At 37.4% G+C, this 15,967-nt stretch overlaps 1 protein-coding gene across 11 annotated transcripts in view; it reads left to right on the top strand.

Moving 5' to 3' along the window:
• The window catches only part of ERC1 (ELKS/RAB6-interacting/CAST family member 1), a 277,563-nt gene that overhangs the window by 241,344 nt on the left and 20,252 nt on the right, over positions 1-15,967 (top strand). For 9 of the 11 annotated variants that reach the window (XM_027657027.1, XM_027657055.1, XM_027657045.1 and 6 more), the window contains one exon: positions 2,304-2,405. In XM_027657027.1, coding sequence (XP_027512828.1) covers positions 2,304-2,405 — 102 coding nt within the window. Of the gene's footprint in view, positions 1-2,303; positions 2,406-3,964; positions 4,032-15,967 lie in introns of all 11 variants that reach the window. The other 2 variants (XM_027657068.1, XM_027657059.1) reach the window with 1 other exon arrangement.

The following is a 15,967-nucleotide window of genomic DNA, read 5'->3' as shown; positions in this document are numbered from 1 at the left end:
AGGCGCTTCTTTGTGGTGCTGAGTAATAGCACAAGAGGCAACAGGCAGAAGGTGATGCACAGAAAGTTCCACCTGAACAGGAAGAACTTCTTTAATCTGCGGGTGACTGTGCTCTGGAACAGATTGCCCAGAGAGATTGTGGAGTCTCCCTCATTGGAGATATTCTAGAACCATCTGGATGCAATCCTGTGCCCTGTGCTCTAGGATGACCCAGCCTGAGCAGGGAGGTTGGACCAAATGACCCACTGTGGTCCCTTCAAACCTGACCCATTCTGTGTTTCTTTGAAATATTTAGGTCTTTATGTTCTTTATATTCTTCTCTTCCTGTATGAGCTAACATAGGGCTTTTTTCACACAATACCATAAAACATGCTGCCTCTCTCTGGGAAGAGCTACTTTTTCTCTCAGGAAAGTTAATGTGCTGTACTAACATTCTGCTGAACATCTGGTTTTCAATAGATTTTTTCCACACACATGCTGAAAGTCATGTAAGGATTTATTATTTATTATCAAAATCAAAAATTTCCAAAGAAATGTGAAATCATTTAAAATCAGTTCTTCTCATTGCAAAGAAGAAACTGTTGAAGAGACAACCTTAAATATAATAAAATAATAAATATGAAGAAAGTGCCTTTACAATAAACTGATTGTTTAAGGATTAATGTAGCATGTTTCAAGTAGTGATTTATGAATGATGAGTCAGACTTGGAATTCAAAACTTGTTTGACAAAGCAGAGCAAACAATATAAAAATTTTGCATGATTGAATTGCTTATTGCTTAAGCTCAATTTACTATTAGCTTTTGTTAAATTAATCCAAAATAAAATCAAATCCAGATTCTCTGAATAGAGTCAAGTAGAATCTGCATTCTCTAGCCTCGAGATGCTCATTAAAATTAGAGTTTTCAGTGAGAAACCATGGAGTTACAAAGGGATTGAATCAACAGTTGGCCTTTTTACTGTGAGGCTTGAGCTTTCATTTTAAGACATTTAATTTTAGTGCGTGTCTGATGATTTCATATGTCTAGCTGTAGATAATTTACTGTGTATCATCTCTAACATAGGTCTGGCTAGCCTTTTTATTTCCTTGGAATACAAGGATTTCACAAAGCTCAAAATGGGGCTTTGTCTGCCCTCTGAGAAGTGCTGTCACTCCATTTTGGGTCTGCTCCAGGTGTGATTTCCCAGTGGAACTGGCACCCAGCTAACATGAAGGGAAGCAGCTCTTTGCTTTGCAAGACCCTCACCCAGCTCTTCCATAGTCCCCTCTAGGCTACTCACAGAGTATCACTGCTCCCTGAACGGCCTTTGTAAGACCTACTGGGGAACTGGGACATTTTCCAGGTGCATTTCTTTCCTTATTTCTGTGGGGGTGTGCTTATAGGTGCTTGGGGACCTCATTTCAGGATAGTATGTTAAAAAGGCTTTATCTCACTAACACTCTCCTTTGCAGACACAACCATGTAGTATATTTTCATGTTCGTTGCAATTGCTTACCTAGGATGGTATTGTTAAGGTAAAGCATTCCATTTATTCTTACACAATTTATTTCATATTGTGTGGGTTTAAAAATTATGTATCTTCTGGAACTTGAAATCTTCCAAGAAGTTGAAGAAAACTTAAGAAACTTGTTTCACATTTTGCTAATTCTTTACTTGACTGTGTTCAGGTTTTAATTTATAAATCTTCATTGTGTCACTTTTTCTTCCCAAAGATTTATTTATTAACTTTGTAATTTTCTCACAGGATGGATTTTGTATAATTCGCATTTTACTGGCCAGTCTCAGAATTTTCTGCTCTTTGATATATCAATTGAAAACTGAATTGCATATTGAAACTGAATGGACTTCACTAAGTAATGACCTATTTTCAGCTTGTTTACTTTTCTTTTTAAACTGATTACTTCATGGGGTTTTGGTGGATTTTCTTTTTAACTGACTTAGGGTCATCTAACTCATGTTTTCATTGAATTGTTCTCCAAACTGTTATGTTTGAACCTTAATCCCAAGGATATATTAGAAGAAATTAATTTCTTATACAACACAAGTTTTAGTAGGCACAAGTCAGGTAAGCCATTAAATTGCAGAACTAATTTAGCCTCAAAGTGAACTGTGTGTAACGTGTCTCCCAGTTTTTACGAATTCTCTACAGTAATTCAACTGATATTTTATACATGTGTCTTATATTTTTCCATGTATGGATTTTGGATATGCAGAATAGTATAAATACGCTGTTCCCTTTAGTCCCTGTGATCATATCAGAAGGTAGACTGAGATTCTTTCTTTTTTGTTTTTTTTTTAATAGACTCAGAACCGTATGAAGCTAATGGCTGACAACTATGAGGATGACCACCTCAAATCCTCATCCCATTCCAACCAAACCAACCACAAGCCCTCCCCTGACCAGGTAATGTGTCTCTCTTCTTTTGTTTTTAAGGTCATTTTTACTATGAGGGCTGATTATTTTGAGTCATATGTAGTTTCCCCTGACCCACTCGCAGTACCTTGGAACAAAAATAGTATTCTGGAGTGCAGTTATGAAGCAGAAATAGATGTTGCTGTCGTGTTGCCTTTGTTGAAAACTCATGAAATGTGAACAAACAGTTCCCAGTACCAACCTGTTATTAAGTGGGTGGAGAAGAGGGAGCACACTGAAAGGGAGGAGAAAAACATTACTTTCTTAAAACACAAGACTCGAGTCCTGTCTGACATACTCAGATTTTAGTAGCTCAGGTTTACTGCTTGAGTGTGTGGAGTGTCCAGGACTGTTTCTTGTCTTCAGTAGCAGGAAATCATGCTCCAGGATCAGCTTTCTGATCTATGGATTGTATATGAGCAGTTCCCTTCATTTCCCATGAGGAAATCCCGGCCTCGGTGCCAAATGAGCACAGACTGCTCCCTCACAAACTCAATGGGCCGTGAACTGAAGGAAAATCAATTTACCATCTCCAAAGCAGTGAGGAGCCTCCTGTGTCATTTACAAAGCACAGCCATGTGTGTGATAACTATCAGAGAGATTAACCATCCCTTGGGTAGCACAGAAAATGCCAACATAATTACATATCCCATGTTGTAATCTCATCCATTCTGGTTTAATTAAAATATTAGTGATCATTAATCACTGCCTTAATGAAGTGAAGGCATGTTTGGTGCTCCTCTTTGCCCTCTGACTCATCTAGACATTGTTGAGGTCTGAAGGGAGGCATCTCAGTCTAGACCTTTAAGCGCCAACCTAGTGATACACAGAAATCATGGCTAAGGTACAAGAAGAAAATGACAAAAACCAATTGCATATTCACCCTGCAGAAAATAGATTTTTAAAAATCTCCTTTGATGTCTGCATCAGAAGACAATAAGGAGTGTATACAAAGAAACAAACAGAAAAATTCTCATTTTCAAAGCAGCTTTCTTTTGCATCTTGATTTAATACCTTCCTCAACTGACTTGAATTTTTTGCAGTGTTTTTGGAAAATGTTGGTATTACCTTTTTCAGGAGAGGGAAATTGCTAATACTGCAAATTAAATAGATTCCTTAATCTTAATTTGATATGAATGTTAGACAGCTGAAGCCATGTCCAGAATGTAACTGTATTACATGCTTGCAAATGAATGCAGCATAGCATTCACAGATGAAATGAAAAGATAAAATGTAAAAGAGAAATAAAATTTAAACATTTACGGAAATTCTTGCAAGGACTTTGCAGGGGAGGGCAATAGGGAGGAGAGGGGGTGGGAGGAGGGTCTGATTGCACTTTCCCTTTGCATAGGGGCATTTCAAAAGCTGACAAAGCCTACAAGAAAGCAAGGAAAACTGTACCTCAAGGTAGCTCAGAATACTGCATAAGGAATTAAATGCTTTGTACTACTATTTGTACTTACCTATGTGCTTTAAATACTAACCAACTCTTTATTTCATTCCCATGCTGCTCTGGGGCTTTCCTCCCATTGCCACCTCTGCACCTCTAGGATGAGGAGGAGGGTATTTGGGCATAACCAGTCAGATGCTCTTAGTTCAGCCATTTTGTTCAGAACGGTGAGAATCAACTTCTCTTGCCAATAGAAAAGTTTCCGACAGTCGCTCCCACATCTCGCTCCCGTGTGCTTTGTGAAACCTGGCTGTGCTCCTTCCCCCTTGCTTGGACAGTCTCTGCATGAGGGTGTTTCTCATGTGTTTATGTGTAGTTTGTGATTTTCCTCTTCTAATCACCATATCATTGTTTCACGATGTTGTGGGGAGAACTTTCCAGGGCATGTAATTGAGTTTCTGTGCAAAGCAAACTCTTAATGCGGACGAGAGAACAGGAAATGTCTCTCATATCATTTATCATTGACTTCATGGAGGAAATGTTTTCAGTCGGATTCTTTTTCAAAGCAGTTTGCACTGTAGCCAAATCTATGTATGCTTTTTCGATTCTGGTTTGTAAAGAATTTGCTCAGAGATAATGTTCCTCCTGAAGATAATGTTCCTCCTGAAGGTTTTAAGCATGTTAAGATCTGCGGCTGAGATTGCTGCCATGCATGCTGACCTAACCAGTCACAGATATTTATCAGCTCTCAACAGATGATTCTTGATATGGACTACGAATATTAATTGTCTATAAATTTGAAGGCAAAGAGGAATATCCCCTTAACCTTCCTCTCTCCTTTCCATCTCCCTCATTCTTTCAAAACAATGGGGGAGAAGTTGGTAGCTGTTTTTCATTTAAAAGTACATTTTGTTTCTCTATGTCAACATCCACAATTTTCTCTTTTCTGCTGTCAAATTGTCCCCATGACAACTCCCATTTCCAGAAGAGAGGGCAGTACACAGGACAGAGCCCTTCTCCTCACGCCTGTTCTCTAGCAAAGAAAACATCCTTCACTGACCAGGAGCCTTGATATTGAGCTTAAAAGTCCAATACCAATTATTAAGCTACCGTACATAGGATTCATTTATGCCTTGGAGTATTAGTTTTAAAGCAGAATACATTTCTCTGAAGTACTTAAAGTATTTTAAAGGACTAAAATGCAATAACAGTATTTTAAAAATTTATATGAAACTTTTTCTTTCTTCACTTATACTTTCAAGAAAAAATATTTCACATTTTTTCGCACAATATGATTTTTTCCTACTAGTTACTTGAAAGAAAACCTCTGAAAATTTCTGTGGAAATCTTGGACTCTTGCATTTTGGAAAATTTTTTCCTTTATGTTAGATTTGTAAAACATTCATGAAAGAATAAGGCACTCTCATCTCTTCACACTTGCTCAATTAACTACAGACTTACATGTCTGTCTGACTGTATAGATCAAATCCCTTTTTTCAAGTCAACCATCTGAAAAATTTAATCCAACTATGACAGTGTCAAACTTGAATTTCATGCCTTGGGGTTTCAACTGAGAAAATCTCTTTAGTGGAAAAATTGATAAAATGCTTCATTAATTTACACTCGCTGTTGATTTCACATTCTTTTTGAATCACCACTCTTGCAATGGTTGTGTGTTAGTGTATGTTGTTAAAAGTTTTAGAGGTAATGCTTGTAAAGATCAGCTGAAGCACAGCAATTAAACAGGAAAGATCAGGTAAGTAAATGAATGAAAAGGAAGAGGACACTCACTATGAAGGTAGGAATAATTCTGATTTTCCTTCTAGACCAAATATGGAGTTTGTGTAGAAAACACTGATAGAAAGATCTTTCTCTTTTCCTCTCCCACCTGCTGGTACATTTATGAATGGAAATGTGCTAAGAATATGGTTTCTATTAGTTTACTGAATTAATGGGTGGGTGACATTAAATACAGCTTATCTCTCCACTTGGAGGCATTTTCCTCAGGAAAGCATGTTACAGAGTATCCTAGTCAAAATAATGAGTCAACCAGCATTCTTACCTTACGTGCATCTCATCTGAGAAACTTGTCAGCCTCAAGATTTTCTTGCATACATCAACAGGGAAAGTATAAAGGTGATTGATGCGTCCCAAGCCATTTATTCCCAACAGAGTACCTGTTTTTGCCATGATATTCCATGTGCATTGAAAAAAAAAGTCCTTATTCTCTTTGTGAAAGCTTAGGTAATGTAAGTTACAGAGTCCCTAACTTCCATGTGCTAAATTAAATTTACGTATTACAATGATAAAAAAGTAACTAATAACAAAAGACTTGGCAGTAAGTTTATTTTTTAGAGTTCCTTTAGGTCTGTGGATGCAATCACCTCTGGTCGATACTGAAGATGAAATGGAGACGAGAAAACTGTGTACAGTAGCAAACTACATTATTTTATTTTTATGTTTTAGGGTTTAAGGCTTTTCCCCTCCAGCATTCCAGAACTGACTGAATTTAATATTTAATTATGCCAGTTGTGTACATGGCAGCATTATCAGATAGAGCTCCCCTGAAATGGAGCACTGTTCCTAAACATATGCACCTTTCCTGTAGTACCAGAGAATGGTAGCTTATATTTCAGTTTATAATTCGATGTAAATGCCATCTTTTATCCTGAAATAGTCTTTCCTAGCCTTTTTCTCTAGGCTCATTTCCTTACTGTGTGAATTTCTTATGACTCCTTTTATTCCCCAGATGGAGCTCTATCCTCCTCTATACCCAAGCGTGTTCCAGTGTGATTTCACATGAGGATGCTCCTTTGTCTTTCTCAGATGCTAAAATGATCTGACCAATATCTTAAATAGTTATTACTCACTGTTATTGAGAATAATATGAATTTACACTTCACGAGGTCTCATACGTGCAAAAGGGTATGTGTGTATGCACATGTATCTCCTTTGTAAATCTGTACCATGCCTGTGCCATATGGGGGAAGGAGAAGCAAAACTTCCATACATAAATGTCTCAGTTCATCTGGTTTTCTTGTGAAGCACAGCTGTGCTACCTACGATGGGAGAAAGTGTGGGTGTGATTCAGAGATCTGCTTGATTCACCCCTACCCATCAGAAATGAGGAGGGCCACTCTTGTTGAATGGGTGTAGGGGGCACAGGGTCACAACAAACAGTTGGAAGAGTGAAAGATCAATCAAATGGAAGGGCCCAGGGAAAAGCAAGGACAGAATTGAAGTGCTAAGGGCAAGAACAGAGGAAGAGCAAAACTGAAATCCTGAGAACTGAGAGTTTAATCCTGGTATGTAATTTATACATACCACATGTGTGGTTTTAAGTATGCATGCTGTTGTATTTTTCTTCCCATCTTCCATGGCTCTAGCTTGCAGTAAGGGTTGAATCCTAGTAGATGCTGTCATTAGACAACCTTTTTGAACTCACTCTGTGGAAGCATTTTTTATTAACAGCTGTGAACAAGTCCTGAAGTCACTGATACTCCTGCTAAAGAGTAAAGCATTTGGTTTTTCTTGAATTCCAGGAACAAAATCTGAAAATTAATATTATGCTTATTAGAGTAACAGTGGAATGGTCAAAGAGCTAGCGTGGAACTGGAGTGCCTAAAAATAGGGATATTTCAAGATGATGAAGATATTGGCAAGTTCCTATTACTGTAAAAATATTGCAAGACAAAAAACCTCTTCTTGGTGACATTTTTCTATTTCTCTTAAGATTTCAGAGGTGGAAAGAGGGAGTAAGTCATTACAGGAAAATATTTGACTCATTTTTAAGACCTGAAAAAACAGTCAATTCAAGTAAATTTCCTACACTCCTTGTCAAAATCAGTGTAAATTATAATTTGCAACATCACTGGATTACAATTATATGGTTTCTACCATGGGCTACATTTTTAATGATGTAATTTGAGTTTGCTGAGAGTTTTTCTGCAGATGAGTCATCTAAATCTAAAAACTGAAATAGAGGGAAAGCCATCAATATGAAGGAAGTTTAAAAAATTCAGTTTGAATTTTTTAACTATAGTTTTTAATCAAGAGCGTCTAATATTCTGAAGGACATAATTAATGAATATATTGTTTCCAAAACCAGTTTAATTCTAAATAGCCATTTGGGATTTTTAAAGGGTAATGGAGCTTGAATGACATTCCTGTGTTGCATTTTTTAGAACAAAGGTATTAAACAGGATTCCTGTAAGAATGATAGAAACAATTAAATCTCACAGAGAAGTTGATACTAGTAGGCGTATGCAAAACCCAACTGAATGCTCAGGGTTGTAAACCATGTGTTTCCAACTTGTATCTGCAGAGCAGTGTTGTCTCACCCCTAGGAATGCCCATTAGGAGCATTCACAATTTCCTTTCTGTTGTGTAGGAGGTATTTCTTATTCCATTTTACAGCTGAAAGGAAATACACAGTGAGTGGACACCCAGTCAGCCAGCATACGTGGCTATTCAAACAGATTTAGAGGAAAGTGGCAGAAATAGGTGACAGGTAGCAGCATGAAGAACTGTAACTGCTATGATGGGAGAGTAAGAGGGATAGAAATAATGCCAGTAAGGGCAGGACATCTCAGGACTTAATTTAACCTTTGCCATAGCTGTTAAACCCTATGAATTTTTCATTTTGATCACTACAGCACTCAAAATGTCTATGCTTTGGGACGTTTGAGAAGAACATTGATTTTTTTTTTTCTACATTATTTGATGCTTGGATTCATATACTGATTTCTTTTAGCAAAGTAAATATCTTTTTCATGGTGAGTTCCATGTTCAAATGATTACACAGGCATTCATTCACTACATAAATGTGATCTTTTCGCCACAAGACACATTTTATGCTTGCAGCGTGTAGAGAATTGCTCATCCTACTGTCATACTTTTTAGGTTCTCAGTATTGTCACTTATTACACTGTGACCTCATAAGCCTTTTGAATAAATTTATTTTCAATAAATTTTATTTTAATTGTTAGATCATGCAGAATGGTCAAAAACACCAAGCTTTCGTGCCTGGCTCGTATTACAGTGTAATTTACTGGACAGAGTACTAGACCACAGTTCAGAAGATAAATTCTTTCCTGGCATCATCTCCAACCACTCACTTGTTCTCTTTCTTCCTGTCTCAAATTCTCTAATTGTAAAATGAGCTAAAGTTTTTGTAAAAGTGGAATTTGGCTTGGGAGAAGTGCTGTATAAGTGCTAGGTACTATTATTGCACAATATTCTGAAATAGTCTTGTTAGAGTGATATGATAGTGATTCTAATATCTCATGTTGAATTTTTTCCCAAAATTATGTTACATTTGTATTTGACTCTATTAATACTTTCTTTTTTTTTCCTTCCAAGATCCTTTTCCCTCCCAAAAAAAAAGGGAAAATAACCCGTATGTTAAACATTTAAAGGAGCTGCCGTTCCAACACGGTGAACAAAGCTCTTTAGACCACTGTCTCTTGTTCTTTATTGTGATCTTTTGTCATCTGAAGGGTCATTTATTCCCCTCTCTAAAAATCTACAGACTAATTGTGTAGTGTGTAATAATGGTATAATATGTTCTTCATCCAGATGCGTAAAAGCATTGTGAAAGTGCCTTAGAGACATACCCTGTGCAAAATTTTAAGGCAACTATGTGAAATAATCTTACTTTACTTAAACATTATCACTTGTCCTGACTGAGAGTTAAGATACCTGATTTGTTTTGTCATCCTGGTGACAAGCCAGGGCTCCTCACTTCCATTTTTCAGATGGGGAACCCTATAGTAGGAGCCCTAACGGGATGCACTCAAATAAGGTGATGTAACTAATTAATCCTTGCAAGAGCAGCACTTTGAATACAGTTGTTCCAGTTAATCACAGGACCTCATTTCCATCCCTGCTTTTTTGGACCTCTGCTTATGTTGGCATCATCATCAGTCATGAAACTGAAAGTCTCCTGTGCCATCAAGTTCAGGCAAGGAGACACGAAGAGTTCATGGATTGCCAGTTGCTGCTCTGAGAAGTGCAGTTCAAAATCCTGCTTTAGCTATCATACGGTTATCTGTGCTTTTCAAGTGTCTTTTCAAACTTTGCCATTTTTCATTGAATAACCTTTTTCTTCTTTAGTTGTAGTAATTCTGCTTAGGGGAGAGCCTTTTGTAGTGACCTGCTCACTTTAGTGTAACAATCCTGTCATGGTGGAGTGAACAACTGAAGTAATGCTTAATATTTTACTTTATGATTAATCTTCTACCATTCCATTTTGGAAACCGTGCCTTTCCAATTTCTCTCTTCCTTTATACCCATGTTGGCATGACATCTTTTACCCAGTAAATACTGTTAGACTGGGATGGGCCAACCTAGAGAAGAATACTGTCCTTAAGATGATGTCAACATCTGCTCCTGGTCCTTTCACTCTTCTGGGGAACAATTCTGCTGCTATTATTTTGCTACTTAATAACTAATTTCTCTTAGAAGAATGTATTCTCTGTCCAAGAATTTAATATCTATGAACACAAAAGAACTGATCTTGATACACTGTTCATCTTCTTTCTGATCCCAGAATGATAAGACTAAGATTTCCAGATGGAATTTTGTAATCTGCAGCTCTGGGATGAATTAAGCACTCACAACAGAGGTGTAGCTGGACTGTATCACTGTCTTTGTATTATTCTTACAGATCAAAGAAGAACACAAATAGATACTTACATTCTAAAACATTCAAAACAGATGGCTGGTTTCTTTTTGTACAGATTTGTGCTTTTCAGCAAAACAATTGCAAAAAGGCCATCATTCATTTCTGCCAAATGAGATTATGCCAGGTCTGTGTCTTATTTTCTCTTTTGATTTGCAGCTGAATATGATCTCCTACGAGTGGCTTGGTCTTTTTAGCAAGTAGGAATTCTGCACTCAGACATTATTGTTTCTGGCCACTTCCAGGAGAGTTATTGCTTGCATCTTGTGTGATAGTCTGTACTATCTCCCAATTACTTTACCATTTAGATTTCTTGCAGTGCTCATCCATACCTCAGAATGGAATCATGCAAGGTCAGAAGCTTCTACAAACTATGAATACACTGCTGGTGACATGAAGGAGAGGGAAACTGAGCCCTGGCACTCATGGACAGGATAGAGACAGAAGAGGAATAGCTGCAGCCAGGCCCTGTTAGTTGTCAGTTAGGAGAAAAGAAACTGAGGGAGAGGGGAGATGAAGAATATTAAAAAAAAGAATCAAGCCCAAACCTACTTTCCAACATATTAACTATGAAAATAAACTCAAGAAAAATGTGCCTAAAATAAAAATTTATAGGGGCAAGTAGCCAATCCAGACGCTATATTTTCCTGGCTGGTAAAGTTTATAACAAATGATGGAGATGTCAGGATTTACAGTTCCAACTCATAGTAGGCTCACCACAGGCAGTCCAGCTACATCTGATTGTTTAATGTAACTTTTAGATAAGAACTTACATATATGTGCGTGTGCATGTGTGTGTTTATTTGTGGGATTTTGCATTTGAATGTAGAGCAAACAACTCTAAAAAGAACTCCTAAAGACAGATAAACCAGGTGTTTGGTGGCTTCATGTGGCTTTTCTTTGAAAGTATCTTTTTTCAAGTAGGGAGCTGCAACAGCAGAATGAAGACCCAGTGTTAGGGAATGACAAGACCAAGATTCCTATCACCTGCAGACAGGGAGGTTATAGTTCATCTGAACAGGAAAAGCATTGATTGTGTTCTCTGGTAGACTACTTAAGAAATACCTTCTGTTTTCCATTAGCAATGGAACAGACACAGGGAGACAGAAGAACATAGTCCCTGATACATAAGCGTTCCCATGGACATAGTCTCCCAGTGCATGTGTTCTGTTTTCAAACAAAAGCATGTTAGCCACTGTTTCCTTTTATCCTTTGTAATAGGAATAAGCAATAGACAAAATACAGCACAGCAAGAGATGTGTTTGCTTTCTTGTTCACTGTTGCGTGGATAACAAGTGCTAGAAAGCTTGAATGGATTAAAAATATAAACAGGTTGTTCTTACTTATTCTCAAGCTGCTATGTTCTTGTAGAGAAGGAATCAGCATAAAATCTAATGGATTCTGTGAAATCAAAACTTGCCTAACTACACCTGCAGAAGTTTGATCAGGAGAATGTTATTTAAATCCACAGTGTCATGTACAAGATGCAAATGGTTATTAAACTATTTGTACTTGCTGTGGGAATACTTTCTTTTTCTTTTGATAATATTATCATTGTCAGTATCATAAGTCTGACTTTCTGTAGAATTTAATTTACTCTTCCAAATTTTAACCTGGTAACTAACATAACTTACAGGAGCAAAATGCTCAAATGAAGGAGATTTTAATGTATTGAAGATTTTAGGTTCTCTTAGGTCATCCTGTTTCACTCCAGAACTAAGCTTCTGGGTTGCTGGATTCCAAAGAGATTCTGAAGACAAAAGAAGACTTAGAGAAATAAAACAGCATTTCAGTTTGTATGTTCTGATCTCGTCTTGTATTTAAGCCACAGATTCCTCTCCTGTGTCTCAGCTGGGGAAGAGGAATATGGGCTGTTAGAGAAGAAAGAGATGTGAGGTGTGCACAGTGCAGTTAGTTATATTCAGGAGTAAGAGTTTGGGCAAATGCTTCTGCTTTTGAAAGTCAGGGATTGACGAAACAAGTAAAATTCAAGGTGTATGCAGACACCCCCTTCAGCTCTGCTGAGGTACCTCGTTCCTGAACGTTCATCTACAGTAGTCCCTGCTATTCCTCACGTGGCTCCCCGCAAGCATTTGCTCCACAGCCCATGTAAGCAAAAGTTGCCAGTGTCATGAAAAAGCACTTCTGGATTTGTTATGTATAAAAATATTTTAGAAGTACTTGCTCATTTTCAGTGCTTTAGGAATCCTACCAACCCACTGCAATTCTTTGCTTCACCTACATGATGGGGAAAAGATTTTATTCAAACAGAGGGAACTAATGAGAAAACTACTTTCCCTGGTTTGTGTTTTCTCTGTTCTTTTTTTCTGGTCTGGATTTTTCCCAAGGTGAAGAGGGTGAACTCTGGAAATCATTAATCCATGGGATTTGTTCATGGTGTATAAAAATTTCTAAAATAATTTGCTATATAAAAATGATTTCCTAATTGGTTCTGTCAGAAAGGAACTGAACAAGACAGCTCTGTCAAAATAGCCAGAATCTCTTTCAGCTCCTCACATATGTTGTTTTGTTTTGGTTTATGAGGAAAAAATTATGAAAGTTAGGTTTCAATCTTTCTTTTTTTTTGTCTTTAAAACAAATCTAAAGAAAATTAAGCCTGTCCCTGCTCTTTTGTGTTGTGGTCTTCTGAAGAAACCAAGTATCTCTGTGCATCAGTGAACTGAGCTGAACTGAACTGAGGTCAGGATGTGTCTTTTTGAGAACTTTCTTCTGTTTCCATTTAAAATAATGAAGGGAAGACATCAGTGATAAATTGCTCTGAATTTGGGAAAGCTTTGCACATTCTGAGCCAAATTCATGCCTCATAAAACTCCATTGCGTTCAATGGTTACAAGATTATTGTAGTTGAGCCCTCGTGTTTGTTGCCAAATAAACACAAATGGTCTGAGCAAGAAGGCCTAATTCCATTTGCCATGCAAATACTTCCAGACTGTGTCACTCGGTATCTTTAGTTTATTTCCATATCTCCCAATATAAGATATTTATCTATATAGGCAAAATTTTCTTGTCTGGCAATATCTATAATAAAACCCAGATACAAGGAGGTATCTGGGAATCCACTCTGATGCATTCCATCTTTTGTTAAATTTGTCAGGTCCTCTTGAAATAATTTCTTTTTAGAAAAAAAAGGTGCCTACACAGTTTTTGTGCCCATCTTCTCTTATGTAATGGTAGTTTGGGAAGCAGGTTTTTTTGGGTAGCGTAGTTGTATCTGTGTGTAACAAAATTTGAAAATAGTTTTCCACACTCACATGAAAGATGTGATTGAGAGGAGATAAAGGGCTAGCTCCATTTAACTTGTTTTCCAAGTATATGTATTATGTTCAGTCTGAAGTTCTGAGGAGATGTTTGGTGACATTTTGGGTTTCCAACTGGATTTTTTTCAGAGTTCCATATTTATTTGTGCTTTTGCAGGATCTACAATGTGAATTCATAGTCTATAGAGCAGGCTAGCAAGCTAAGTCATTTCTCAAATAAATTCCTTGGAAAGTTTCAGATTCACTCCATCTTCTTGGTAACACTCTCGATACAAAAACACTATCATTTTGACCTTGTGTTGTTTACTTTGACACCTGAGATTACTTGTCTGTTTTATTTTATTTTCTTCCCGATATAGCTGTTTTTACAGGGATTTTTTTTCTAAAATATTTATAGATAAATGGGTAAGTTAAGAAAAAGATACTAAAATTTTTGATTGCAAAAAAAAAGACTACTTGTCTGCATCACTCTGCCCTTTAGTGAGTATATACATGCAGAGTACATACACTCCAAGGGCAAGCAGGCTAATAGGGGAGTATGACAGCAGTCCTGCCAGTGCCAAATGTACATATGGAAACTTATATTGCCATTGCTGTGCCAAGAAGATGTTATTTTCTCCTTCTTTTTTGCTCTCTCAGAGAAATCTCAGGCATGTATCTGTAAGAAAAAGATTATTGATGTTGATCCACAAACAACATGCACATTTATGCATGATTCTGATGACTAAGGCAAACTGTGTAAGGAGATAACTTTTACAAGGTCAACTGATGTGGTTGTGAAAACAGACAGGCTTTTAGAGGTGCCTATAAGACTTTACTCAAAATGGGAGCTGCGGATTTTTTGTTAAGTAGAAATTTAGAAGGTATTCTCTGAAATTAGTACAGTTAATTACTTGGTTCTCCAAAAGAAAAGTGGTTGCTTCCTTCAGAGAAGAATGGAATGTTAGCAGAGAGAAAGGTGAGCAGGTCATTAACCCTTCTGCCTGGAGAACCCATAATTTAAAGCTGGTCGTTGTGGTGAATTACACATTGATTAAACCCATACTTTATTCTGCAGACGATTTGGATAGTCAGTATCACATTTCTGTCCTATCAACACTGCTGCACTTATACCACCCATTCACTGGTTTCCTTTTTCATGTAACCACCTGTGTGGTTTTGTATATTTATGATAGACACTACTCAGCCAAACTTTTGGACACCGCAGTCTCTGTATGGGAGAGAGGTGTATTCATTTTTCACTGTCAAAGTGACCAAACATTTAGATAGGTCTCTCCAGTTACGTTCAGTTACAAGTACCTCTTCTTATCTGTACAGTGTGTATATACGTATTTATATGCAGAGACTTAGCATGAAAAAACTTTTAAATGCAGTTACCCATATTTCAGCTGACCATTGTACAACAGCAGCAGGTCTACCTCTGAATAAGCAGTATATTTTCATTCTAAAGCTTTTCTACCCCAATGAGTTGTAAAACTGCAGTTAGGTTGCCATTTCTCATGCTCAAAGATTTTTTAAAAAATCTACAAAATTTAAAAAAAAAAAAAATATGTTGTTTCCAAGTTGAATGTGTTTTGGAGTATGTTCCCAAATGTCTTTATTAGTTGGCTGAGATGGCTTGGGTTTGTATCTGAGATTTGTCAGGCATTTCATGTTTCTCCCTCAGAGCTGTAGTGATTGCCTTTTTTAGTGAAACAGACTGTCAGACTTAGCTGGCCATTAGCAATATTCTGAACTTGAGGGTACATTAAGCAGACTTCATTCCATGCATTGATGAGGATGGCCTAAACCTATCAGGGCAATTAATGAATCAGGGCCGCTTTAGAAGATATTCCTGGGTTTGGTCTGTTTACCCGTTGCTTTCCTAGAAAGCTCTACAACTCTCTACAGCAGATCATGAGAACGCGATGTGGTTTATGAATCCAGCACTGCCCTGCTTTTCCACTTAGCAAATGCTCTTACACCCTCTTGAGATAAGGCAGTGGCAGCTCTGCTGTGTGGGAAGCACAGTGCCTCTTGCTAAGTGGCTAGTTCATATTAGATACGGCAGGAACGCAGATATAAGGGCACTTCCTACTTGACTGACAGTGTTTAATGGATCCCAAGTGAGAGGAATGATTGCTCTGTGAACAGCTTTGGGAAGGCTGCTAGTTAAGAACTTTCACATGCCTCATTTGGCCTGTTTCCAGCTTGAGGTAAGGGG

The sequence above is a fragment of the Corapipo altera genome, unplaced genomic scaffold, assembly GCF_003945725.1.
Source record: "Corapipo altera isolate COAL_440 unplaced genomic scaffold, ASM394572v1 1, whole genome shotgun sequence".
NCBI classification, from domain to species: Eukaryota; Metazoa; Chordata; class Aves; order Passeriformes; family Pipridae; genus Corapipo; species Corapipo altera.
Note: the sequence above shows the minus strand (reverse complement) of the source record. Positions and strands in the feature narration are given on the sequence as shown.